This window comes from Lampetra planeri, chromosome 9, assembly GCF_965212315.1.
Source record: "Lampetra planeri chromosome 9, kcLamPlan1.2.h2, whole genome shotgun sequence".
Lineage (NCBI taxonomy): Eukaryota > Metazoa > Chordata > Hyperoartia > Petromyzontiformes > Petromyzontidae > Lampetra > Lampetra planeri.
The window spans coordinates 4,832,665-4,860,177 of NC_136115.1; the positions used below are offsets into that span (position 1 = coordinate 4,832,665).

General features: G+C 51.4%; 1 protein-coding gene across 2 annotated transcripts in view; it reads left to right on the top strand.

Annotated features, from left to right (window-relative positions):
* LOC144720598 (pituitary homeobox 2-like) overlaps nt 1-10,596 on the top strand; it is a 66,660-nt gene extending 56,064 nt beyond the window's left edge. For both annotated transcript variants that reach the window (XM_078597454.1, XM_078597453.1), the window contains one exon: nt 9,030-10,596. In XM_078597454.1, the coding sequence (XP_078453580.1) occupies nt 9,030-9,569 (540 nt within the window). In that variant the 3' untranslated portion in view covers nt 9,570-10,596. The remainder of the gene's footprint in view (nt 1-9,029) is intronic.
* Nucleotides 10,597-27,513: the final 16,917 nt, after the last annotated feature.

Genomic DNA, 27,513 nt, shown 5'->3' on the forward strand with positions numbered 1-27,513 from the left:
AAACGTCCCAATGAAGCAAGGCCCTCCTTGGAGAACGAGCCTTGAATGCCAGTGGGGTTTTCCTGGGTAAATAATCGTCTTGGTCGTTATTCGCATTTAATATCGACTTCCACGGGGAATTTAACATTTACAAAATTCCGCAGAGCATATCGATGTTAAGGTCATTTGCCCTTCATACTAAAAATCGAAGTACAATGTGCAGCTAAATTGACACAGCCTTTACACACAAGGCACAACAAGGCTTGCTCTTGCGAATGCCGTCACAGGATCTGTAAATGTCCCAATACATAGAAGATTGGTGGAGAGGTGATGCAGTGGTTAGAGCACCACACTATAGATACCAGGCTACCCCAGTTTCATTCGCAGCCACGGCTAGCATCAGTAGCGAGTGACATCTGAACTGGCTTTGCCCCTCGACACCACGCCCTTCAGCAACTCGAACTAACTACTGTGGTGAAGTATGGTCAAACAACTCCCACCCCCAACACGGCATGGGGAGACCTTCTGTCAGTAGCGGGTTGACTAAAGGCGCTGCAGATAATCACGACGCAGCAGACGGTGAATAACCCAGGCGCGAACCGATGAAAACCACGACCACGGGCATACACCTTGGCACGAGCGATCACCATCTATAAACGCTACACGCTTTCCACCCTGCCAATAAGTGACCCGCGTACGGTACAGACAGCATACACGGGACCTGTCTACCCATGCGCCTCATGCACATCCACACCGCCTCCCCGCTGGGGATGGGCACCCCCCCCCCCAGCCCCCCTTGAACACCCTGTCGGGATATAGACCCTTGTCGCTAGTTGGTCAGTCCCCCTTCACTTCATAGACCGACTTTTGAAGCGTTGCCCTTCGTTTATCGTGAGCTGCACAAACAGACAAAAAACGAATCTCCCGGCTGCAATTGGAAGTAATGTGGTTACAAAAATCGCGGACGGCAGTCGTCGCCACAATTTTGAATCGGAAACGCGCGTGTAAGTTTCCTTTCAGGAACAAAAAAACATCCTTCTGAACGTCATGAACAGGGAGGTTGGGGGGGGGGGGCGCCGTTGTCTGACGCAAGGTGGTGCATTGCTCTGTGCGGGGGTCCACATTGCGAACGTTGCGACAATGAAGCCGACAGCACGATCACGGTGACCGCGGCGTGGGTGTGGAAGGTAAAGGCGCGGCCCTGCAACTGCCCGCTCGCGCCACTGCTAGCAGAAGGGTCTTCGCTCACGGTGAACTCGAATTCGTTGCAGAATTATCAAGCGATAGTATTTCAAAAGCAAACAAAAAGTGTTGCTGGTTGACAGGAGGTCACGTCCGGGAGGTAGGGACGTGCTCAGGACTACGGACTGCTCGTTGAGGAATAGAAAATCATCATCAGACATGGTTTTTGTTTGTTATTTCAAAATCCACGATCTTTGATATTGACTCGTATTTTCACGCGTAGCGCCAAACGAAGAGTCTTAACTCTCTCGCTCGTGAGAATCGAGCGAGTTAAACACGAGGACTACATTTTGTATTACTCATGGCTAAGTCGTTTGCGAATTGCTCCTTGCTCGGTGATCCACGCCATTCTGAAAGGTGAAGACGCAGCAGCGAGTTGCGACGCTGGCAAGTCGCCCCATGAGGCTGCCGGTTGTTATCGCGACCAGCGAAACGTCGAAACGCGAATTCTAAATCCCGTGGGTTTAGTCTCCAACGCGCCGGTTGTGCTGCGGTAGTAACGAATCGGCAGGTTTTGTTTACGTGACAACGCTTCCTAAATTGGCGGTGGTGGGTTAACGACACATTTGTATTCATGCGACTCTAATCAACCCCCCTCCAAACCCCCCCCCCCCCCCCCCCTTTATTACGGACAGTCTGGAGTTTGAGCGGTGGAGACGAGCGGGGGAGGAGGAAAGCGCAGCGGGGGGGAGGGGGGGTAAAAGCGTTAAGAGTACAAATAAATTAAGGGTCTATAGAGCGAGCAAGAGAGCATACATCTCGAGTGTAAGATGTGTGCGTGCTAGTGTAGTAGCCACACGCACACACAGTGAGAGAGAGAGAGTGAGCGAGAGACGCGAGGTGTAATTTCAGTGTAAGACAAACAGAGACGATGACAAATTGTGAACCCGGGTCAAGCGGCCCGGCAAGTGATATACGTACAGCAGAAGACTCGCGCACACAGCCCGGAGGGATAGCGAGCAACGAAACCTTCCCGGCCACACGGGCGCACAGCGCCTAGACGACTACTGCTACTAGATTTGAAGCTTTCGTGACTGCAAGGATTCATATTCTTAGGTTTTTTTGGTAAAGTCACGTAGGTGAAAATTTTTAAAATTAATAAAAGTAAAATAAAAATTAAATAAAAATCACGACGTTTCGGAGGCAACTCAAGCTTCCGTCTTCAGGTGACTTTACCGAAAAAACCTAAGATATGACTACTGCTACCACAACAATGTTGTGTGTGTGTGTAGTGTGGGGGGGGGGGGAGTGGTGGCGCAGTGGTTAGCGTGCTGCGTTAGGAACCCTCTCACCCGAGTTCGATTCCCGCTCACGGCCAACAATATCTGAACCGCATCTACGCCTCCCCCAACCTCCACCTCACCAACTCGGACTGGTGAAGTATGGTCACACAACAGCAGACTGACACAATGATTGTCTATCATTAGAATAATTACAAGCGTACCTCTCCGAACTATGAGACGCGCATTTCCCACCCCACTCCCCTCCCCTCTGAAAGTAAAAACCGAAGTCAGAGGTGCGTCTTGTAATGCGGTAGGCGTGCCCGTGAAAAAAAATTGTCACTGGGGCAAGTGCTGTTAGCGAGCAGCACCTATGAAGGCCGGCACGGCACACGAGGGGGTGGGGGGTGGCCAGCACCACGCCCGGCCGCCTTTGTCTCCCTAGTGGCGCTGTTTACACAACGCACCAGGTACTCATTTGAGGCTGAGTCGACCTGGGGGAGGCCCAGGACCGGTTCAGATAATCGTCACTGGTGTTGGCCATGAGCGGGAATCGAACCCGGGTGGGCAGGTTCGTAGCGCAAGCGCGCTAACCGCTACACCACCGCTCCCCTCTATATATACATACACACAGACGGACCGTATGGGCTCTAAGCTGCTACATATTTATATTTAGAAGTCCTGGTTCTATTTTAAGCCCATCGTACACGTTATTGCGTCAACTAAGACCGACTAAGCCTGAGAGAGAGAGAGGCATTCGCCGAGAGATATAAACTCGTACACAAACCCAATCATCTATGCGGGGTTTTATCTTTCCATTTTAAGCATTCCGCGAGTATCATTTGAGCCAAATACGCGTGATGTATGGGGCGAGGGGGGAGTGGTGGCGCAGTGCTCTTCGCGCTGCGCTATAAACAACGTCGGTAACACAATCTGCACGTGCTGTCCATTGTAATGTGCGCTGAACTTCAAGCTGCGTTTGTCAGTCCACTGCTGGATTAGTGTCAAGCGCACGCCGTTGCCCGTCGCTGGGGTCGTTTGACCATACTTCACCACCCTGGGTACGCTCGGTGGCCGATGGGATACTTGCCGCTGAGCCGTGGCCGGGATTCGAATTCAGGCCGTCGAGTTTGATGCGCAGTGCGCTAACCACTGCGCCACCGCTCCACGCCGTGCATAGCTGTGTAACACCATTCACCCGTGCGCCTATTGCAATATGCGAAAGTGTGCCTGTGGTATCTCCCCGTTGGAGTTTCCAAACAGCGTGCTGTATTGCACACAAATCCAGTTCGTAGCTGCGCCAGCATTATACACGGAGCCAGCGTTTAACGTTGGCCAGGGTTGTCCGTATCCGGAAAAAAAAAATACACATACATTTATATTGCTCCTACCCGACCCCACCACATCAAGTATACAGTACATCTCGCTGTGGCGCGCGAGTCATGCGCCACATCCAGCCCAGCAGCGAACGTGTTCGGTGAGGAATTGACACGCGCGCACACACAGAAACAAGAAGCGATCGTCCCCTGAGTAGCCTTGACAGACTGTTGGCGGGCCAAGCGCCGTTTCGCGAGCACGGGGGTTTGTTGGGTAGGTGGCTAACACAATGGCCCGGCCGCCTTTGTCTTCCCAGTGCCGATGTTTTACACACACACACGGAACTAGGTACAGTGCTCGTCTAAGGCACAGTCGACGTAGCGGGGGTTCAGATATGCACGCGCGCAGCTCCACACGTGGACGCAACGCAGCAGGAGGAGGAGCAGGAGAGTATATACGGGATAAATCAGACCGTCGGCAAATTAGGTGGTGCCGTGCGGCCAAGTATATGAAGAATGACGCACGTAAGACGAAAATTGCATCGCTCCCCTCTGGGGGGTAATTGCGGGCGTGCAGCGAGCGCGGTGCCCCCCGGTAGACGGGGCGTCGACGCGTAATCGCAGCTCCACTGTCCAGCATCCTCCGCCGCCCCTCATCCTCCTTCTAATTCCCAGCCGAGCAGAGCCGCTATCGCAATGGGGTCGGTCGATCGGCTGGCCGGAATGCCGATCCCCATTGCAGCGCCGTCACGGATTTATACTCGGCGCTTCTTATTCCCGAGTCACGGCCACTAGCCTCACGTAGAGATGGCAGATAGACAGGCTCTTACATAGAGATACACAGGCTCTTACATAGACTTACACAGAGATACACACGCTCCTACATAGACTTACATAGAGACAGCCAGGCTCTTACATAGACTTACATAGAGATACACAGGCTCTTACATAGAGATACACAGGCTCTTACATAGACTTACATAGAGACAGCCAGGCTCTTACATAGAGATACACAGGCTCTTACATAGACTTACATAGAGATAGCCAGGCTCTTACATAGAGATACACAGGCTCTTACATAGACTTACATAGAGATAGCCAGGCTCTTACATAGAGATACACAGACTCTTACATTGAGATACACAGGCTCTTACATAGACTTACATAGAGACAGCCAGGCTCTTACATAGAGATACTCAGGCTCTTACATAGAGATACACAGAGATAGCCAGGCTCTTACATAGAGATACACAGGCTCTTACATAGAGATACCCAGGCTCTTACATAGAGATACCCAGGCTCTTACATAGACTTACATAGAGACAGCCAGGCTCTTACATAGAGATACACAGGCTCTTACATAGACTTACACAGAGATACACAGGCTCTTACATAGACTTACACAGAGATACACAGGCTCTTACATAGACTTACACAGAGATACACAGGCTCTTACATAGAGATGCACAGAGATAGCCAGGCTCTTACATAGACTTACACAGAGATACACAGGCTCTTACTTAGACTTGCATAGAGATACCCAGGCTCTTACATAGACTTACATAGAGATACACACGCTCCTACATAGACTTACATTGAGATACACATGCTCTTACATAGACTTACACAGAGATACACAGGCTCTTACTTAGACTTGCATAGAGATACCCAGGCTCTTACATAGACTTACACAGAGATACACACGCTCCTACATAGACTTGCATTGAGATACACAGGCTCTTACATAGAGATACACAGAGATACACACGCTCTTACATAGAGATACACAGAGATAGCCAGGCTCTTACATAGACTTACATTGAGATACACAGGCTCTTACATAGACTTACACAGAGATACACACGCTCCTACATAGACTTACATAGAGACAGCCAGGCTCTTACATAGACTTACATAGAGACAGCCAGGCTCTTACATAGACTTACATAGAGATACACAGGCTCTTACATAGACTTACATAGAGACAGCCAGGCTCTTACATAGACTTACATAGAGATACACAGGCTCTTACATAGACTTACATAGAGACAGCCAGGCTCTTACATAGACTTACATAGAGACAGCCAGGCTCTTACATAGACTTACATAGAGATACACAGGCTCTTACATAGACTTACATAGAGACAGCCAGGCTCTTACATAGACTTACATTGAGATACACAGGCTCTTACTTAGGTAAACATAGAGACCCACGCTCTTACCTAGTCTAACATGCACGCAGCGATCTCCATCCTCGCAGGACGAAGATCGCCCATCCAAGCACTGGACAGGTTAATCGCTGCTTAGCTTGCAAGATGGGACGAGACCTGGCGCATTCCAGGCAATTTGGGTTCTGTGCGGATATCAAATACCCGTGTGTGTGTGTGTATATAGCGGTAGTGTAGTGGTTAGCGCGCTGCGCTATGAACCTGGCGACCCGGGTTCGATTCCCGCTCACGGATAACACCAGTGACGATTATCTGAACCGGTCCTGGGCCTCCCCTAGGTCGACTCAGCCTTAAATGAGTACCTGGTGCGGTGTGTAAACATCGCCACTGGGGAGACAAAGGTGGTCGGGCGTGGTGCTGGCCACCCACCCCCTCGTTCGTGTACCGTTCCGGCCTTCATAGGTGCTCGCTAACAGCACTTGCCCCTACAGTCTGTTAAGGCTATACGGGGGATCTTTGTCTTTGTATATATAGCACTGTGTGGGGAGCGGTGGCGTAGCGGTTAGCGCTACGCTGCGTGTCGAACCCGACGACCCGATTATCTGAACCTGTCCTGGGCCTCCCCTGGGTCGACTCAGCCTCAAATGAGTACCTGGTGCGATGTGCGAACATCGCCACTGGGGAGACAAAGGCGGCCGGGCGTGGGGCTGACCATCCCAACCCCTCGTGTTGGCTTTTCTGGTCTATTGCGGTGCTGCTCGCTAACAGCACTTGCCCCAACATTCGTTTAAGGCTGTACTGGGAATCTTTGTCATAGCGCTGTGTTGAGGCATGTCACACGCATGCCTCTTGATATGTAGACCTAGGGATAACGCACGAAATATCTTCTTTATACATCGCAACAGTGAGCCACATACACGACGACACGGGGGCAGTGTGTTTATTGTTGGAATGTAGCACGTGCGTCGGAAACGTAGATAAAATAAGTGTAAATGTTAACCACAAATCTTAAAACATTCACTTATCGTTTTGTATGCAAGTTTTTGTTTTATTTTGTTAATCTATGTAAGTAGATGTATTTGTATGTATGTTGAACTGCTTTCGAGTCGTACGTAGCCAACCCGCGCTAATCGGGAGGTCCGGGGGAAAGACCGCAGATCAAACACAAAAAAGCAGTTCTAAAGAAATAAGAGTTCATTTAACCCTTTACACGTAGTGCGTAAGTAAGGGTATATTGTACAGCGTACGCGGCATTCCTTCACGTAACGATGCAGGGTTCACGTTGCCTTTACGCACGCCCCACCCGAACACTTTTATTATCAGATAAAAACTACAAATCCGATCCGGTCTAAATGCCGACCCCAAAGCGATTCTGCATCTCCGGTTTATATATTAAAAAAAAGTCCGCACGTTGCTTGCAAACGATCGCTAAGCCACTCAGTGAAAGCGCAGTACGAGGCAGTGTTTATACTTTAAGCGACTATTTACACAGCTTTGACGTTAGTTATATATATATAGCACTATATATAGCAGCAAATTATCGTACTATCTGGAATGTTCTACACATTGGGATCTACGGATGAAACGCGTAGTGAAAGTTGCACGCAGGCAAATGTATACTTGAATTTGTATTGCTATTGTTGCAAATGTGCGACGCACTTTTGCCACGTATTTTAAAGTGTTACAAAAAATGTCGGTGCGTCTTATAATTCGGTAGACACGTGCGCGCGTGTGTGTGCGTGGGTGACCAGATCTGTTAAACTATTAACATCGGGCACGCCGTTTCAGCTAATATAAACAAGGTGATATTTTAAACATATATATGTGATTTAAAAATACGCTTATCTTGTGCACAGATATTTGTACAAATTCAACACAATATAAAGCTCACTCGGTTCGTCATTAACATTCATGCTTTCGTATCGCAAAACGGATATACTTGTACAGTAGGCGAACGCTTTTAGAAATTGCCCTTCCTAAGAGCTAGACGCTACTTCTCCCAGTCACACAAAAAAAAAACTTCTAATCAACAATTCTGTGTATATCTGCGTCCGTATAGGCACGCAGTGTATAGGCAATATCAGCAAACCGCAAAGACAAAGATCCTCCCCCGTGTAGCCTGAACAGACTTTTGGGGCAAGTGCCGTTAGCGAACACCTACAAATGGCTGATACGGCACACGAGGGGATGGGTGGGTGGCCAGCACCACGTCCTGCCGCCTTTGTCTTCCTAGTGGCGATGTTTACCGCACCAAGTACTCATTTGAGGCTGAGTCGACCTAGGGGGAGCCCAGGCCCTGGTCGAGATAATCGTCACTGATGTTGTCCGCTACACCACCGCTGCCGGGGCACCATCGGCAAGCCAGACACACACACCCACAGCGCTCGCTCCACAAGCGACTCGCACGGACCTCTGTGCCTACGGGGGCCACTCCGCCCATTGCCCCCCCCCCCGCCCCCCCCCCCGGTGCAGTTGCACCGCCTGCGCACTCAATATGTATGCACAGGGATCGGCAAACATAATAACGAGGAGACATTTTTTTGTTCAAATTCGGTATTAAAAAAAAACCACTCAGCATTTCAGGAGCCGCAGGTTGACAACGCCCCGGTATACAGTACAGCTACGCAACTACTCTCTCCCTTCCTCTCTCTCTCTGTGTGCGAAGTAATCACCGTCTACGTTTGTCGCGACTGCGCCGTGTTTTTTACGGTCCTCCCGATGTACGTGCTCTTCGTACCGCGCGCTGCTCGGCGTGATGTCCGACGTTTCGCACCGCTCGCTCGGGAGCCGCTGCTTCTTCAGTTTTCAATCGGTTACCGAAGAAGGAACGAGCTGAACAAGCTCCCGGCACGTGGGTGCGAAACGTCGAACATTAACGCGCGGGAGAACACCCCCCCCCCCCCCTCCAGCCCCATCCACCGAAACCCTATCAGAGAACGCGCACGTGGAAAACCGCGAACCGGCGAGAATTCGCGATCCAAACCACGACCCTCGCGAATCGCAACCGACGCGTCTGTCTCTCTGCTAACAGCCGCACCCCCCCTCACCTCCAATCTGTTACCCCCCCCTCCGCCACACCACCCCCTTCTCCCCCGCCCCTCCAGGTGTGGTTCAAGAACCGTCGCGCCAAGTGGCGGAAACGTGAGCGGAACCAGCACGCGGAGCTGTGCAAGAACGGCTTCGGCCCCCAGTTCAACGGACTCATGCAGCCCTACGATGACATGTACTCGGGATACTCGTACAACAACTGGGCGGCCAAGAGTCTCACCTCCAACCCGCTCTCCTCCAAGAGCTTCCCCTTCTTCAACTCCATGAACATGAACGCCGCTCTCTCGTCGCAGAGCGTCTTCTCGTCTCCGGGCACCATGAGCATGTCGACTGGGATGGTGCCACCGTCCGTGCCCAGCGTGCCCAGCGCGGGCCTCAACAACCTGAGCGGGCCCGCGCTCAGCTCGGCCGGCCCCACGTGTCCCTACGGGGGCCCTCCGGCCGCCGCGTACATGTACAGGGATACGTGCAACTCGAGCCTGGCCAGCCTGCGTCTCAAGGCGAAGCAGCACTCCGGGTTCGGCTACCCGCCGGGCGTGCAGCCTCCTCCCGCGGCGTTAAGCGCCTGCCAGTACGCCATGGAGAGGCCCGTCTGATTTCGCCGTGGGACTTTTATATATAAATATATACATGTATACAAGCATACACACGTACACGGAGTGCGCACGCAACCTACCCACGAGCACGCACGCACGAGCACGCGAGAAGACAGAAGAACGAGGAGGATGGATGGATGGAGGATGGAGAGGCGAAGGGACGGTTTGGAGCAAGGCTAAGATGAAGAGTGGTTGGTTGGTTGGTGGTGGTGGTTGTTGTGGTGGTGGGGGTAGGAGAGATCTGACTCGGGTTGGAGGAGTGAGCGCCTCCCGCTCCTCCACACCCATGGATATCTCCGTGCTGGGAGGAGGGGGGTCGCGTTAATTCTTAAATTCCACTGCCGCTGCGTTTGTGTATTGGGGGAAGCGGCGCGTGGCGAATCGGGCGTGACTCGGCCAGAGTGAGACTGAGAGCTAAACAAACCCGAACTACACACATGATAAAATAATAAAAAAATAAACCCCCGCCACGCAAACAAGGACCTAATAATCAGTGACAGGACGTGTGGATGATTCGTTTCCGCTATATCAACGTCTCGATCTAAGTGCTATATATATCCCTGTTATCTGCATCTCGCGCTGGGAGATTTCTGCCCGGTACAGAAGCGACTCTTTCATCTCCAGAGTTCGTCCATTAATTTGATGATGATGATATTACTGATGATATTGATGATGATGACGATATTGATTATGATACTGATGATGATGATAGGGGGGGAGTGGGGGGGGGGAGTTTAAAACGTACGGTAAAATAATATCTGACTTTGTTTTCCAATTAAACCCATGCGAAGTTCCCCCACCCCACCCTAAAATAATAGTAAAAAAAAAATTAAGACAATAGGATTTGAGAGCTGAAGGACGCCGTGGTTGTATAGCATAATCCTAGTGACGGTTTAGGGACGCGTATATATAGGTACTTGACGGGATGAATGTACATACACTGTAATGTCGTCGTTTTGTAATCGTTATCCGATGTTGATGTGGCGTATATTTGAAAGAACAATAAAAATCTGTGTCTCATCACCAACGAGAGAGCGAGAGAGCGAGAGAGAGAGCAGTGCGGCGAACACGGACATGAGAGGCGAGGTTGTCTCGCGGTTATCACCGCCGTTGTGTGCTTCAGCATAACGTCCACAATTCAGTGAAACCTCGGTTTGCGTCGGGGATGCGTTCCCCGCGAGGAAATATCAAAACGACGCATATCGAAGCGATTCACAGGTGGTGTAGGCGGTGGAGGCGAAGGCTGAGAGGCGTCGGATACGAGAACGAACGGGACGATACGTGAGTGTGGGGTTTGAGGCGATGTGTAAGTGTGGAGTTGAAACGACGCAAATCAGGTGGCGGTTTAACACGTAGTAGGCTTTCGTGACCAATATCATCCATAAATACAGGCGTTTTGGGTTAGATCGCGTTACTATTATTTACCCGATCTAACCCCAAAAAAACCTGTATTACAGGTGGCGGTGTTAATAATTAATAATAATTATAATAATAAAGTGACGACGTCTTTGCGAAACGACTTAAAAAGGCTGCCTAACCCCCCTCCCTCTCTCCCCAGTCATCACGACGCACGCCCCCCCCCACACCCTCTCTCTCTCTGTGCACGCCTTACCAACCAACCATCCGCGCCAACGACAATTAAGCCTCTACACGCTGCACGAGCCCGATGCTTGTGAAACGCGTCCCACGTGATGCAACGAGCCCTGATTTCAAATCGCCTTCGCGTCGTCCGTGGCACGCGTGCACAACACGAGACGCAAAGTCACACGATCACCCCGTGTAGCCTCTGACAGGCTGTTTGCGAGCACCTATTAAGGTCGACAACGGGGCGCGCGAGGGCGCGACGTGGAACAAGACTCACGTCTGGCGGGGCCCGCCTTTGTCTCCCCAGCGGTTCACATTGTGTCTAACCGCAGATATTTTACGCGTTGCATGTCACAAGCTTCGGGCCAATGCAGTGGAACAACCATGACTTGTCGACCGTTCGATTGAACACGAGCTGCAGAATCGATAACGATTGATATGCGCCCGAACAAACAGCCTGAGAAGAACTGTGGGGCGTGCTCGCAGCTTACTCGCTGTAGCGTGGCGTGCACGTGTACGCAGTCGTGTACAGAATGCGGTACGCGCACAATCTGAATTCGTCGTGACGGGTAGCGTGTATCTGCGTGCGCCCACATCTCAAGACGCTGTGCAGAAGGAACAACTGCGGGCGCATTTATATCTTGCATTGAGAGCTCAAATGTCAGCGTTAGGCAGAGGAAGGGTCTTGAGTCTACGCATGCATAAAGGGCAGGAGGTGGGTAGCACGGATGGATGGGGAGGAAGGAGGGAACAGAAATTAGAGGATGGTCCAGATGTCTTGTGACCACCATTTAATTCTCTGAAACTTATTTTTTTTAAGTTAAGGTCTATTTAAAACAGAAATGAATGTCCAAAGATCGGTTAAAAAAAACATATTTAGGGGGGTCAATTTATTGGGGGTCACAAGACGTCTCGACCATCCTGTACACGCGCGGCTGCATTTTGCCGGTGAGACTCAAATGAATGTCGTCAAAACCGGTCCAGAGAGGGGCCTGCTCAAACACGCGCCACGTGGACAGACGTTTGAATGAAAGCCCCCCCCCCCACCAATACCCCCACCAATCCCCCCTCCAGCCCCCCCCCCCACCAGCCCCCCCCACCAATACCCCCACCCCACCAATACCCCCACCAGCCCCCCCCCCACCAGCCCCCACCCCCCACCACCCCTTCCCCTCCCACCCACATCGCCTTCGCCACGAACCGCCAGAGCGAAGTGGCAAGTCACGTGGCACAAACGACTCACAGACACGGCACGGCAATTGCCATTGGGGAGGAGGTTTAGTTTTTAAAACGAGGTCTTTCAAACATATTCTTTACTGCTGCAGTACTACTATTTTATGTATTTTATTTTACCAGGTAAGGCCCACTGAGTTATTTCAGAAGCGATCTGGCTATCAACAAATGGTTGGTCAACGAAGTGGCTGATCGCCTTCACGTGGAAATGTATTTCGGCCAAACACTCCAAGCGCACGTAGATTCTAAATGTGGAGGGGGAACGAAACCGGCGGATCCGGAGAAAAATCCACGCGACCACGGGGAGAGCGTGGGAACTCCAAATGTACAGCAGGCGTCAGGGTCGGCATCGAACCCACGACCTCTTGTATACCAGGCGAGGTAGTAAACAATTCACCACCACGGCGCCCACGCATACCAATAGCTCACGATACAAATAGATTACGATGCGTCTACGAGCTCTCATGCAGGGATAGAGCGAGGTGCAGGGCTGGCACCCGCGATTAGCACGGTTAGCGACGTACGGTGCGAAAGAAGTGCAACATGCACGCACGTACAGAAATGGAACGACGCAGCCGCTGCGCTGATTGTATTTGTTTCAAGACCTCATCCCGCGTCACTCCCTGCACACCGCGTTCCATTGCGAGGGGGCAACGGAGTGAAAGGCGGCACCAATAGCCGGGGAAAAACGAGGAAACAAGAAGAATGCTCTGGACAATTTTCAATTGTCCCATAAGTAAAAAAAACAATAATCTATCGCTCTATATTCTTGGATCGTTCGGTAAAGTCGAGTAGAAGGGAAATAATAAAACAATAAAAATATAACATAATAAAATGATTGTTTTATAATTTTTATTATTAATAAATCATAATAAAATGATTATGTTTTAGAATTTTTATTATTTTATCATTTCTTTTCTACGTGACTTTACCGAAAGAACCAAGACTATGAATCCCTGCAGTCACGAAAGCTTGGAATCAAAATCTATCGCTCTATGTTTTGAGTTCGTAGGCAGTGATGGTGCGGTAATGCACTGGTATACAGTGGACTCGCTCATTCATTCGTAATGCGCGCATCAATTATATATGCGCAGCGTACTAATGACATCTAACGTACGCCGCTTACCACAAGCGGACGCAACAGCGTCTTCAATACGAAGCAAGGATGGAGATGCGATCGGGACTGCGTCATTTGGTTTACGACCGCAGACAAATGATTCATGAATGCGCTGTGTCTATCGCAGGGCGTGGTATCATTGTGTAAACATGCGTTCCGCGACTCGTGTCAATTCTCTCGATGCCGCTGGAAGGGTTAACAGTAGGAATTTGCCACTGCTTACAGGCGAAGCTGTAATCTATAATGAGAAAGAAAAATATAAAACATACATTGTGAACACGAAAACCCAAAAGTTGAGAAATTGGGCCCCCTGGAATGATGATTGCCCCGAGGGAGAGGCTGGCTCCGCGCACGGGAAAATGTCAGCCGAAGCGCTCTAAATTGCCTCAAACCTTCTGCTGAGACTACAATTCACCTCCCGTGGAGTGTGACGGAGAAATGGAAAGAAGACGGCCGAAGTGCGTTTCCGGTTACGAGTGAAACAAAGACAAAGGTGCCCCCTCCCCCACCCGTGCAGCCTTAACAGACTGGTGGGGCAAGTGCGGTTAGCGAGTAGCGCCTATAAAGGCCGAAACGGCGCACGAGGGAGTGGGTGGCCAGCACCGCACCGGCCGCCTTTGTCTCCCTCGTGACGATGTTTACGCACCGCACCAAGTACACACTTGAAGCTTGGCCGTGAGCGGGAATCGAACTCGGGTTTCATTCCCGAGTTGCGTAGCCTACGAAGGCAACGTACAAACACAGCACGTGTACATCAGACTTTGATCAAATCCACTGCTGGATGATACATCTGACACCCCCGATTCGCCGTACCCTCGGGACAGCTCTGCACCCAGCCGGGTGATGAATGCGTTGCACAGCCGCCGATGTCCTCGTTAAAAGCGAGGCCACGCTTAAGGCACGGGCTGCTACCCTCCCCTTCCTCCCTCCCTCTCTCCCTCTCTCTCTGCACGTTTTATCAATCATCCATCCGTGCTAATGACAATTAAGCCTTTACACGCTGCACTTGCCCGATGATTGTTAAACGCGTCCCCACGTGATGGAACGAGCCCTGATTTCAAATCATGCTGGAGGATACCTTGCCTCGTTCGCCTTCGTGTTGTGTACGTGTTGTGTACGTGTTGTGTACGTGTTGTGTACGTGTTGTGTACGTGTTGTGCACGTGTTGTGTACGTGTTGTGTCGTCTGTGTGCACAGCAGGGAGCACAGGTGGTGCATCTGCCAGTCATCTCGAGCCACCCGTAACGCCTGGGTCTGTGCCGTGACCTGCCAGTAGCGACCCTTCTGCTCGTGGCGTGACGTGACGTATGCATATTGGACTTCTTTCGTACCGCACGCAGCCAACCGTGGTCATCGAAGGCGCGCAGGGAATGGCTACAAACTAAACACAAACATCAGTGACGGCCGCAACGTGCACCTAGCCTGGCACAAGCGATGCGGCGACGTCACCGCCGCTCTGAGTGTGACAAAGGCTTGCCCCGAGAGCCTGTGAAGGCGACACGGGGGGTGGAGGGTGGGGGATCTTTTTCGTGTTTGTGACCAGGGCGGTAGGGCGTGGTGCTCGCAACGCCACGCATATGCCGGCCTTCATAGGTGCCCTCTATCGGTACTTGCCCCCCCCCGAAGAATCCGTCGAAGGCTTCACGTGGATGGGTGGGGTGGGGGGCTCTTTGTCTCTGCCCCCCCCTCCGCACCGCTCCACGTGGCGTGCAGAGAGGGGCTGCTTTGGGAATGACGATGTGCACATTGCGGCACGCGTGTCCGTGCGCGGTGACATCTCGTGCGTTTCCCCGCGTGAATGTTTTTGCATTCGCGTGCAAATATAAAAAAAAACACGATCTCGCTAACGTCACGCGCGAGTTGTTTCGCAATCATCGGGCGCGTTTGGCGCGTAACGACCGAATTTACATGTAAAACGTAAGCGGCGGCGCTTGCGAAAATACCCCGTCTCTAATTACGTGCGGGTCGCGTGGAGCGGTGGCGCAGTGGTTAGCGCGCGCTGTGCAATGAATTTGGCCAAACCCGAGTTGGATCCCCCGGTAACGGCTAACACGAGCGGCGAGTTGCATCTGAAAAGGTGTTTGGAAAATCCACTTTGCCAACCAATGGCCTACGTGGTGAAGTAATGGCCAGAGAACCCCCCTCCCCCACCTCAGTTTAACACGAAGGCTTTTCGCGACCAATATCATCCATAATAGAGGTTGTTTTGGGTTAGATCGCGTAAATATATAAATGTGTCGTTAAAACCCGCCACCACCCGACACAGCCAACTAGTAAGGGTTGTCACGTCAACAGAACGTGGCCAATTCGTCACTAGTCCAGCACACCGGTTGTGTGTTGGAGGTGTTGTGGCTTGGCTCTCCAACACACCGGTGTGCTGTACTAGTGACGAATTGGCCACGTTCTGTTGACGTGACACCCCCCCACCCCCACCCCCCCGTAACCTCTGTACGGCATGGGAAGGCCGTCGTCCAGTCGTGCATTGGCAGCGAGCCGCACATTTCTTGTTGTTACTCCTCGTCCTCCTCCTCTTCCTCCCCCTCTCCGTGCAGTGTGCGGGTCACGGGCTCTGCATGTCCACGGTCGTGTGCGGGGAGCGGTAGCGTGGCCGTCGGCGCGTTGCGCCACGAACCCGACTTGCCGAACACACAGCCACGCTCGGTGGCGAATGATTTGAACCGCTCCTGGGCCTCGAACGAGGTGCTGCCTACAAGCATTGCCACTGGGGAAGACAAAGACGGCCGGGGCGTGGTGCTGCCTACCCCCCCCCCGGCCTTCATAGTATTTGCCGCTCGCTCACAGCACGTGCCCCCCGAGACTCTACCGAGGCTGTCTGCGTGGCTGGCGGGGATCTTTGTCCGTGCGCCGCCGCTGGCTCGGGGGAAGCGGCGCTCGCACCTCGCGCGGCCCGCACGACGCTGCCGCGGGGCGCGAACGGCGCCCGTAAATAACGCGGTGGTGGTGGTGATGGTGGTGATGCAGCAGCAGCAGCGGCACCACCATCGCCGCCGTCGTGGCGGCTCCAGCTGTTAGCTCGTGTGTACACACGCCCGGGGAGGGGTGGTGGGGAGGGGGGGTGGTGGAAAGGGGGGTGGTGGTGGGGGGTGGTGGGGAGGGGGGGGTTGGGAGGGGTGGGGAGGGGTGGTGTGAAGGGGGGTGGGGATGGGGGGAGTGGGGGGGGTGTGAGGGGGTGGTGGGGGGGCACTGGGGAGACAAAGGCGGCCGGGCGTGGTGTTGTCAGTCACCCCCCCCGCCCTCCTCCTCTCTCGTGTGCCGTGTCGGCCTTAATGGGTGCTGCTCTTTGATCCCGTGAGTAGAAGGACGCGGGTTGCAGCGCAGACTCAGGCTGGAGCAGACGCGAGTGGCTCTGCTCTTGAGGCTCCGCGCGCGTTGTCGCTTTGTCTTCGTCTTCATGTCGTGGGGAGCGGTGGCGGAGCGGTTAGCGCGCTCTCGCTACGAACCCGGCAGAGACCCGAGTTCGATTCACGCTCACGGCCAACAACACTCAGTGACGATTGTCTGAACCGGTCCTGGGCCCCCCCCCTCCCCTAGGTCGACTCGGCATCAAATGAGCGCCTGGTGCGGTGTGTGGTAAACATCGCCACGAGGGAGACAAACGCGGCCGGGTGTGGTGTTGGCCACCCACCCCCTCGTGTGCCGTGCCGGTCTTCATGCGTCCTTGTCGTTATGAAGACCCAACAGTCTATTGGGGCTATGCGGTGTGGGTGGGTGGCATGTGTCTTTGTGTAGGAGTGAGTGAACCTTTATGGATGTGCTTGGGTGTATTTTGCACGTCTTGTGAGTTTATGGGTGTATTTATGTTTGTATTTGTAAGTATACACTACCTATATTACGTAAGTGTGTGATTAGTGGTTCGTTCACTGTCAACTACGTTCGATTCAAATAGTCACGTCCTACAACCGCAGTGGCAAATCGCACCCGAACCTGCCCGGGCCCTCTCTTAGGTAGACTCGGCCTGAAAAAAAGTTTACATAAACATCAGAACTGGCGAAACAAAAGTGGCCTTGCGTGGTTTTGGCGACACTACAGTCCCAATAGGGGCTCGCTAAAATGTACAGTCCCTAAGATAAACAAGGCTCAACGGGGGCTGTGTGTGGTATGTGCGTGCGTGGGGAGCGGTGGCGCAGTGGTTAGCGCGCTGCGATCCTAGTTCGATTCCCGCTCATGGCCAGTAACGGTGGATAACATCTGAACCCTGGGCGGATTCAGCCTCAAATTAGTATCTAGTGCTGGTGGGTAAACATCGACACTAGGGGAGACAGAGGCGGCCGGGCGTAGTGCTGACCACCCACCCCTTCGTGTGCCGTGCAGGCCTTCACATGTGCTCGCTGATTGCACTTTCCCACTACAATCTGTGTTCAAGCAATGCGTGGGATCTTTGTCTTTGTGCATCTGCGTGCGCGCGGGTGGTTGACGGGTGGCGTTCTGGTTAGCGCACTGCACCACGCACCCCTTGACCCGAGTTCTATTCCCGGACACAGCGAATGCCGCCAGTGGCGAGGAGACATTTGAACCGATCGCGGGTCGCCCACCTGACTCGACTCGGCCTTAAACGAGTGCCCGCGGTGACGGCTGCGTGGGGCATCGGTAACGGGGGAGACAAAGGTGACCGGGCGTGGAAGCTGACGGCACCACACCACGCCGTGTGCCGCTCCGGCCTTCATAGGAGGGTGCTCGCTTTACAGCACTTGCCCCAGTCGTCTTACGAAGGCTACGTGGGAGATCTTTGTCTTTATTAGGGGGGGGGGGGGTAGAGAGGGAGAGGCGGCGTGAGTGCGAGTTATAATTAAAATAAATACCCCCCGTGTCTTTAAATATACATGCACTCGAAGCGGGGCCAGCGAGACCCACGTGTGTGTGCGCGCGTAACCACCTACACCGGGCTGAAAGAGGCATTAACGGGGGGCATTACCCCAAAGCGGCATAAGTATAGGGTGTGTGTGTGCGGGGATGTTGCGATGGAGTATTCCGAGGCAAACGTGCACTTAGCTCGTAAATGTTTTATGCTGCTGGCTGGCTGGATGCCGTGGCTGCCGTGATCGTTTCACGGCAGCGCATTTTGTCAGCTGACGTCCCCTTTCTCTCTCTCAACGTGTCGTGCGCGCGCGCGCGGACGCACGCGATCATCTGCGTGGTCCGGTGTAAGGCTTGTCTGTCTGTCTGTCATGTATGTTGAACTTCTTTCGCACCCTACGTAGCCAGCCGTGCTAATCGAAGGTACGGGAGGAGGGTGACGGGAGAAAAACTAAACATATGAAGCTGTTTTCAAGAATCGAGTTTTCAATCTGTCTGGGTGCTGTTATTGCTGTTCACATCTTTATCTACGATTTGTGTAGAATTGAATTTGAGACCGTGCGTTGTTTAATACGAGGGGGCGGGGGGGTTATTGTGTCGCACGTTCAATTATCCATCCCCCACCCACCTCCCCGCCCGAGTGTTTTTGTTTGTTTAATCGGGGACACGTATAATTAGAGAGAACGGGCGCAGCTGGGGAGACGGGAGAGAATATCAGCCGGTACAGACGCGAGAGGATGTTTGCATCCGAGTGTTCGTGCCGAGCGATATCGCATGTCGCGTGCTGTGAGGATGCTGATGTGGGTTACAACGTGCGTAGTTGAGAGCGTTGTAGCGTTCTATGTAAGTGTTCTAATTATCAAGTTGATGATTTTGTTGAACCGGGTGAGAACTCGAAAAAACCATGCGGCAATAAAGCAAATTTTTTTTTTTATTATTAACAATTTTTATGTTACAAAGTAAGGGCTCACTGAGCTATATACAGCTTTTTTCAGAAGCGACATAGCCACGGATGATAGCTCAACGCGGTGGCTTTATCATGTGGAAATGTATTGCAGCCAAATATTCTATAACGGAGATTAAAAACAATCAAACAGACGTCGTGGTTGTTGAGTAGCCATACTTCACCACGCTGGTTTTAGTGCCACGTGTTCAGATAGCACGGTTGTCAACGTATGGTGCAAAAGAAGTTCAACGTACATGTAAAACAACTTTTCGGCAAAACAATTTCAGGTGACCGAGTTAATCAAGAAATGCGCTTTCCACAGCGCCACTACTCTCCCCCGCGTACCCAACAATAGGTTACCCTACAACCATTGCCTTAAATGACCCACGCACATACACGTGTATGAATACATACACAAGCGATATGGCGCACGTATACTCTTATACGTACATTGCAGCTTGCATGCGGGCATAATACATAGTGTACGTATAGAGTCGTACCACAATGTCTCTGTGCACCAGCACATTCGTGGCGGTCGTGTATACACTGTTGGACAATTCGAAGCACAAACAACGTGGGTCACGGGATGAGTGGAGAGAAGTGGGGGGATGGGGGGGTGGGGGTGTTTCTGGGAGGGGGGGGTAGGAGGGATGGGGGGAGCAGGCAAATGACACCGAACATTGACCCAGTGGCCGCGAGTCTTTCGCTCTGAGTCGCGCTGCTCATAAATGCTCCTCATAATCCACTATAATGTGAGCCCTCGGGTCTCCCGGCTCAGTGTGAAATGGAGGGTCAGAGGTGGTGCTTGAGCTGGCCGACTTCCGTTGGGTTCCGCGCGGTGAATTCACCACGACGACGAACGCGGAATCGCCGCCGCCGTCGTCACCGTCACCGTCGTCATCGCGATGTAGCCGTGGTGTCTGGAAGATCGACGGGTTTGTTGTCCGCTAGCGTCTTCTTCTTCTTCGAGAGAGAGAGAGACAGGAGCGAGACTTCATTTCAGGGCACGTGGAGCCGTGTGGCGGCCACCACGTGTTCTCGCTGGATCGCCAGCAGCGACGGCTGCCCACAGGCGTCTTGTTAACAACCGTGTCACTGAGTTAGTTTCACACGTTGTGAGGTTTTACATCATTATGAAGGGGTTTTTTGGGGGGGAGATGGGGGTTATATCGCGTAAATGTCAATGTGTCGTTAAACCCGCCACCACCCGGAATAACCAATTAGGAAGGTTTGTCACGTCAACAAGACGTACTAATGAGTAAGTATCTACACTATGGGAACCTCATTTGCCAGTAAAAATATGATAATTGGTTTTTTACCCTTCTATCTGGCAACAAAACTGACACCTTTTTTTACAAGGAGTCATGTTTGCATAGACCGCAATATCTGCAGTCATAATACAAACAAAAGACAATCAACTTCAAGGACAGTGCACATTATCAGAGTTATGTCTTTTGTTTGTATTATGACTGCAGGTATTGTGGTCTATGCAAACATGACTCCTTGTTAAAAGGTGTCAGTTTTGTTGCCAGATAGAAGGGTAAAGAACCAATTATCAATGAGTAAGTACTTCAGCACACCGGTGTGTTGGAGAGTAAACCCACAACATTTACAATTCGAGTACCTGTGACGTTTCGTTGGCGATTACAACCACTGACCATTCGGCTTTACTCTACTGAGTCTACTCTATATACAAGGCAAAGACAAAAATCCCCCATATAGCCTTCAACAGAATATTAGGGCAAGTGCTGTTAGCGAGCACCAATGAGAAGTTGGCACGGCTCATGAAGGCGTGGTGAGTGACCAGAACCACACGCCCGACCGCCTTTGTCTCTCTAGTGGCGATATTTACACACTGCACCGGGTTCCTACTACTCGTGTAATGCTGAGTCGACCTATGGGAGGCCCAGGATGTTCGTCACTGATGTTGGTCATGAGCGGGAATTAAACTCGGGTCACCGGGTTCGTAGCGGGCAGTGCGCTAACCACCGCCACCACCGCTTCCCATACGTGTGACGGAGACGCGTGGAGATTCATTGATCCGTATCGATTAAGTTCACGGATCGAATCGCACGAGTAAAAGTCGATTGTTGTTCGTCGTTGCAACGGGTTCACGTGACCCCTTGCAGACACGAGTGGCCGCTACAGTCGCTGCAACGTGAAGGTAAAATACTAAATTCTTAAAATCGCGACAATTAAAAAAAAAATCAGCGAGTAGCGACGTGGTCAAATTTAAGGCAGGTTAACACATTTTCTGCGAGACTTACAAAACCCTTTGTTCACTCAAATAAAGGCAAGGCAAGACTTTCTGGGTCTCATCAGCAGAATCGGGCTTGACAAAAACTCGACAGGTACTGCTGACATTTTTTGTTTTACCTGATGCCCTCCCTATCAAACCGCGTGGTGTGTGCCGTCTCTTCTCGCCCGGGGTACGAGGCCGCTTTCGATCAGGCGCGCGCGCGCGCACACGCGGAGAGCAAATCCGTTCGACGGGCTAACCCCTCTCGCTCGCATCGATACGAATGTTTTTGACTTCTTGTGTTGAGGTTATTGCAAACATGATGCCTTGTATAAAGGTGCCACATTTTGTACCAGTTAAAAGGGTAAACACCTATTACTATATTTTGCCACTGGTAAAGGAGATCTCATAGTGTAAATGCTTACCCCGAGCTCTCAGTACTCTGATAGTGCGCTGTCTTTGAGTTGTACGCCTTTTGGCGTCATCTGGTCCAACACCAATGGAGACTAGGCTCTAAAGAAAGCTGTCTCGGGTGTGGACCAATCAACTTCAAGGACAGTGCATATCATTATCATCATCAGAGTTGTTTCTTTTTGTTTGCATTTTGACTTCTTGTGTTGAGGTTATTGCAAACATGATGCCTTGTATAAAGGTGTCAGATTTTGTACCAGTTAAAAGGGTACAAACCTATTACTATTACAATACGATACGAATGTTGTTAAACATTTAACACAAAATGTTCTCCTCTGTATGTGAACCACATATAGCAGCAGCGCGCATTCGTGCTGAGGCATGCTGTGCTTGGCTGCGAAACGTAGATTCGAGTTTTAAATCCCAATTAAAAAAAACTAGATACATTTTTTGTGTTCTCCTTGCAGCCTTCGCGATTCTGTTCATCGTCAGCAGCTGAACAGATTTCCCCGTGCGGAGCCAAGGACTCGGTGTTTGTCTGACCCGGATCACGGGACTCGCATGTGTATTGGGACTCGATGTGTGTATTGGGACTGGGGTGTGTATTGGGCACGGGGGAGGGAGCGCTGCTGGGTAATTAAAGCAGCGCAAACGCCGATTAAAATCCCCGCCGCCACGCAAACACGGCAATCCACAAAAGCTGATCGCGTCCAGATGAGACGCACTCCACTCCCACTGCGCCCCAGCGACCACCCCCACCAACCACTGCAACCAACCACAGCCCAACGCACTCTGCTATCCTAATCCATCCCTCCCTCCCATACTCGGCCCAACACCCTACCTACCTACCACCCAGCAAGTCCACCTCTTCCTGCTCATCCAACAAGCGTCCCGCTGGGGTTGGAGGGGTGATCCCCCCCCCTCCTCCTCCTGCCGCCGCGTCTTGGGTCATCATCACAAAGACGCAAACCACTGCGTCTCTTCCACGCTCCACCCCACCCCCACGGGGGTTGTGTTTGTCTTGGGTCTGTGGCGACCACCACGACGACGTCCCGGGGCCAGGTCGTGTTGACGCTGCGTGCGCGCACATCGAGGGGGGGGGGGGGTGAGGGGGCAGGAGGGGTGGTGAGGGGGGTGAGGGGGGGCATTCACGAGCGGAGATGGCGCACGAGGCCGGGAGAAGCGCGGTCCAGTGCGCGAGGAGAGACGCTCCGTGCGGACGCGAAGGCAAAGCGACAATGCAGTCGCAGCGAGGGAGCGATGCGTTCTCGTCGAGGCGAATCGGTCACGGGCCCCCCCCCCCTCTCCTGTTCTCTCTCTAGCTGTGTGTGCGGACATAGCCTCGCAGCGGCGTCAGCTCCAACACCCACAGCGATGCGCATGTGTTTGCGTTTTGTACGAATCGATTTGCGTTCCTCTTGTTTTTGTCGTTAGGCCCGCCGTGCTCCGCGGAGTAAGCTGACGCGCGCGTGTGTGTACATGCACGCACACACGTCTGTGTGTGTACATGCACGCACACACGTCTGTGTGTGTACACGCACACACGTCTGTGTGTGTACAAGCACGCACACACGCACGCGTGTTTGCGAATCTCCATCATCCAAGAATGGAAAGATCTGCCGAAGCAAATTAGTCAATTTAAAAATATATACACTCACACATATAGTATATTTAGATGCGTGCAGACACAAGCACCTACACACGCACCTACACATGCACGCATGCGTGTAGCGGAACTAGGGCAATCGTGTGCAGTGGACAAAAAAAATGTAAACAAAAAATATCACGACGGCTCTGATTCATCTCGCCTGGGCCTATTACGGGGGAGCGAGCGAGCGAATGCGAATTTGTGCAGAAAGCGCCACCGCCTCGCATGGGCAGAGGCAGCACACGAGTTCAATAGCGAGCATCATCATCATCATCAACTCGCCAAGTTATCGCGTCTTGATGAGACGGTGGTGCCGACCGCTGCGCCTGGGGGAAGCACCACCACCACCACCGCCGCTGCTGCTGCTGCCACCACCATCACGCCAGGCTTGGAGGTATGCGCCACGCTCACCGCACTCAGCCCCCTCCCCGCGTCTCTTCTGGCAGCCAGGCAGCTCGTAAATTCCCGAGCCTCTCGTGTGCCCACGTCTTCTCGTGTTCCCCAGCCGCGCTGCCGACTTCTCTCTCTCTCTCGCGTCTCTCTGCGTCTCTCATCATCGTCCGCGCGATGTTGTTCAAGCACCACATGAGGTCAAATCCACTCGTCTCCCATTCTGCTTCTTCTCTCTCTCCCCGTCGCCTCTTTTTGCCCCCCCCCTCTCTCTACCTGCCCCCCAAATTATTATAATTTTGCTCACTTCAAGAAACGTATTGAAGGCGTATATATATATGTTACAACTTGAATAGCGCTGTTTGTTACTGGCCGCTTGGCGTTTTTAGAATGTGTGGCCTGTGCTCAGCAAATGTGTATATATATACTAATATAATATAGTATATATATACACACATAATAAGTAGACAATGGATTTGCGAATCGTGTGCTCCTAGCCCTAGCAAGTTGCGTGGGCTCGTGAATCTCGTTTTAACAAATGTCAGGTACATGCTGCACCGTCAAACTACGAACGAACACAGAGAGCATTCGGAATCGACTAAATAGTTTAGTCTGGAATCTCGCTTGTCCCACATTAACGAGAATACAGTACCGTACACAGCTAATGCGTTGATGGTTTTAAAGGACATTTGAAAACGAACAAATGTCATGAAAACGTTCTGAATGTCAGCCGCACGTGCAATTACGTTGTTTTTTGCAATGGTGAGTTTGCAAGAGCGTAATTTACGATGAGTTGGATACGGAACGGAATGGTAAACAATTGTATTTAACATGAATCTACGTCTAAACGTTATGGAACATGGTAAAGATTACACGTGCACACCAACTTTAAATCATACTTCATCTCGTGCATCGCATTCACAACAAAATGGTCAATAACACCGTGACCTTAGCAAGAAAAAAATTAAAATAGTCGACGTTTCGGGCGATGACCCTTCCTCATCGCACACGGCTCATAATAATGTTACGGTGGTATACAATTCACCTACTTGTCTATGCATTGCGGCATTTCAAAATTCTCCCCGCGGTTGAAATTGCATCCGTGAGCCATTCGATCCCAGCTCTTAATCCTCGAACTTAATGGCAACCGACGAACGAGATCAAGGAGTGCGCGTCAATGCATGTGTGTCTGCGTGGATAGTTGAAGAAGCTCGTGTTTATATACACACCGTGCTATACAGGTGACAGTGTGCGCGCGAACCGTCGTATTCAAAACACATGCAGTGACGCCGCACGCGATTTCCATGAGCTCGTTCTGCCGTCGTCATTAACACGGACAGATAGGCGTCCATCTGGGTTGCGAGTGCGTTAGTCCCGCGTTAGGCTTAGAACAGCGGCCAGTGTGTGCGTGTGTGTGCGGTCCGTGTGTGTGCGGTATGTTGAACTTATTTCACGAACTTCGAGTGTAGCCAACCGCGCTGATGCTGCCGTTGGCAGAGGCGCGCTCGCAATCGACTCCGGACACACAACCCCGTCAACAACGAACACCGCGGCGTTACACAGTGGACACGTTTCGTAGTTTTACTCCAACACCCACCCAACTGAAAGAGGCTACCGCAAGCTTGTGGCCGTGGCAAAGCGAATTTTAATGTTTCCCCCCTTTCTGTCAGAACAATGCCCGCCGAGAAGGAACGGGCATCATATAGGGCCGCTGTCAGATACGGGGGGCCTTGCGGATGGCAATGGACTAATACTCCCGATATCAGAAGCTTCATTTATACTGCAGGAATCCGATGAGCTATGAAGCTCTTTTTGACAGATGTCCATGTGGGGCTGGTAAGAACGTTACAACAACAAACAGTGCAAAAATATGAGAGATGTGTGGCCTCATGCACTTATACTAACCATATACACTAACCCAGTGTATGTAGCATCATGCACATCTACTATACACTAACCATGTATACTGACCCAGCGTATGTAGAATCATCCACATCTACTATACACTAACATTATGTACTAACCAGCCGGTGTACACGTTTAGGTGTATGGACAATTCTCCCATACACCGATTGGTGTTAGTATATGTGGTTAGTTTATATGGTTAGTATGTATGGTTAGTATATATGTGTACACAGGGTGGTCCAGATGTCCCGTGTCCCCTATTTCATTCTCTCAAACTTAAGGGGTCAATTAATTGGGGGGGGGGGGGGGGGCACAAGACATCTGGACCGCCCTGTTGTACAGTACTTTCTACGTGGTTGAGGCCTACTACTCGATGTTGTTTCCCTGTCAAAGCGAATAGACTCGACACGGAATTCAATCTGCACGCTGGTGTTGTTATAATAATGATATGTGTAATTATGTTATATTATATATAATCATTATTATAGGGTAACGAAGGATGGTTACATGCGCACAATTGCTCTGTCGATCAATTCAAGGTATAGGTATAGAGAATTAAGTGTTACGCAACAAGTAAACGTTTGACTCTGACTCTTGCTTGTCAAATGTTTGTATTGTCAGGACATTTGTTGGGCGTTTCCTATAATCTTTCCAAGTTATGTATTTGTAATGTGGTGCACTGTAGAGTATAATAGCGTTGATTTGTTCAATTGTTTTCGAACCTCGTGTGTACATGATAGCTTATTGTTGAGATTAAATAATTTTTTCATAATGGACGTATCCTCTGTTATAGAGTGGACCTCATTAAGATTATCCTGAATATACATGTTTACGATGTTATTATAATTATTATAAACAGCGTTAGTTCCCTCTAGCGCTTTCTGAATTTAAAATAAAATAATGACCAATTGCTGCCTAATTCGATTGTTCGACTGCAAGATTTCGCGTAGAAGTTTTCGGCTGTGTTTATTACCAACACCATCACCACCAAAGATACCAGACAAAGACACCCCCCCGCCCCGTACAGCCTCAACAGAATGTTGGTGCCAAGTGCTGTTAGCGAGCACCTATTAAGTGCCGTCACGGCACACGAGGGGGTGGGTGGTGACCAGCACCACCACCATCGTCATCGCCGAGTCTCCCAACGCGTCTCTGTCGGTGTGTGTACATTTCACGTTGGCTGCTTTCACGGAATCAGCCAAACAACCAACGCTGTTTGCGCGTGATTTCAAAGTTCAACGTAACAAGTGTTGTGATCAAGCTGCGGCGCAAATAGGAACAAATAACTTTTAAAAATAACAACAACAACCGCCCCACTTCAATTCATCGACAGCGCGGCCCTGAAAGGGGAACACTCTTCTAGGTGTGTGGAATAGGCGGCGTGGTGCTTTTTCGTAGCGATGAAGTAGGGCTATTGCCATAAACGTCGGCTATTATGAAAAACAAAACATTCCTGTTCGGGCAATGTTGTTGGCGAACTGTGTTGAAAATGTCACGGAAAGTCGCGAAACCCCCGAAGCTGCTGGTGATGCCGCTGATGATGATGATGCTGCTGCTGCTGATGATGCTGCTGCTGATGATGCTGATGCCGCTGATGATGATGCTGCTGATGATGCTGCTGCTGCTGCTGATGATGATGCTGCTGCTGATGCTGCT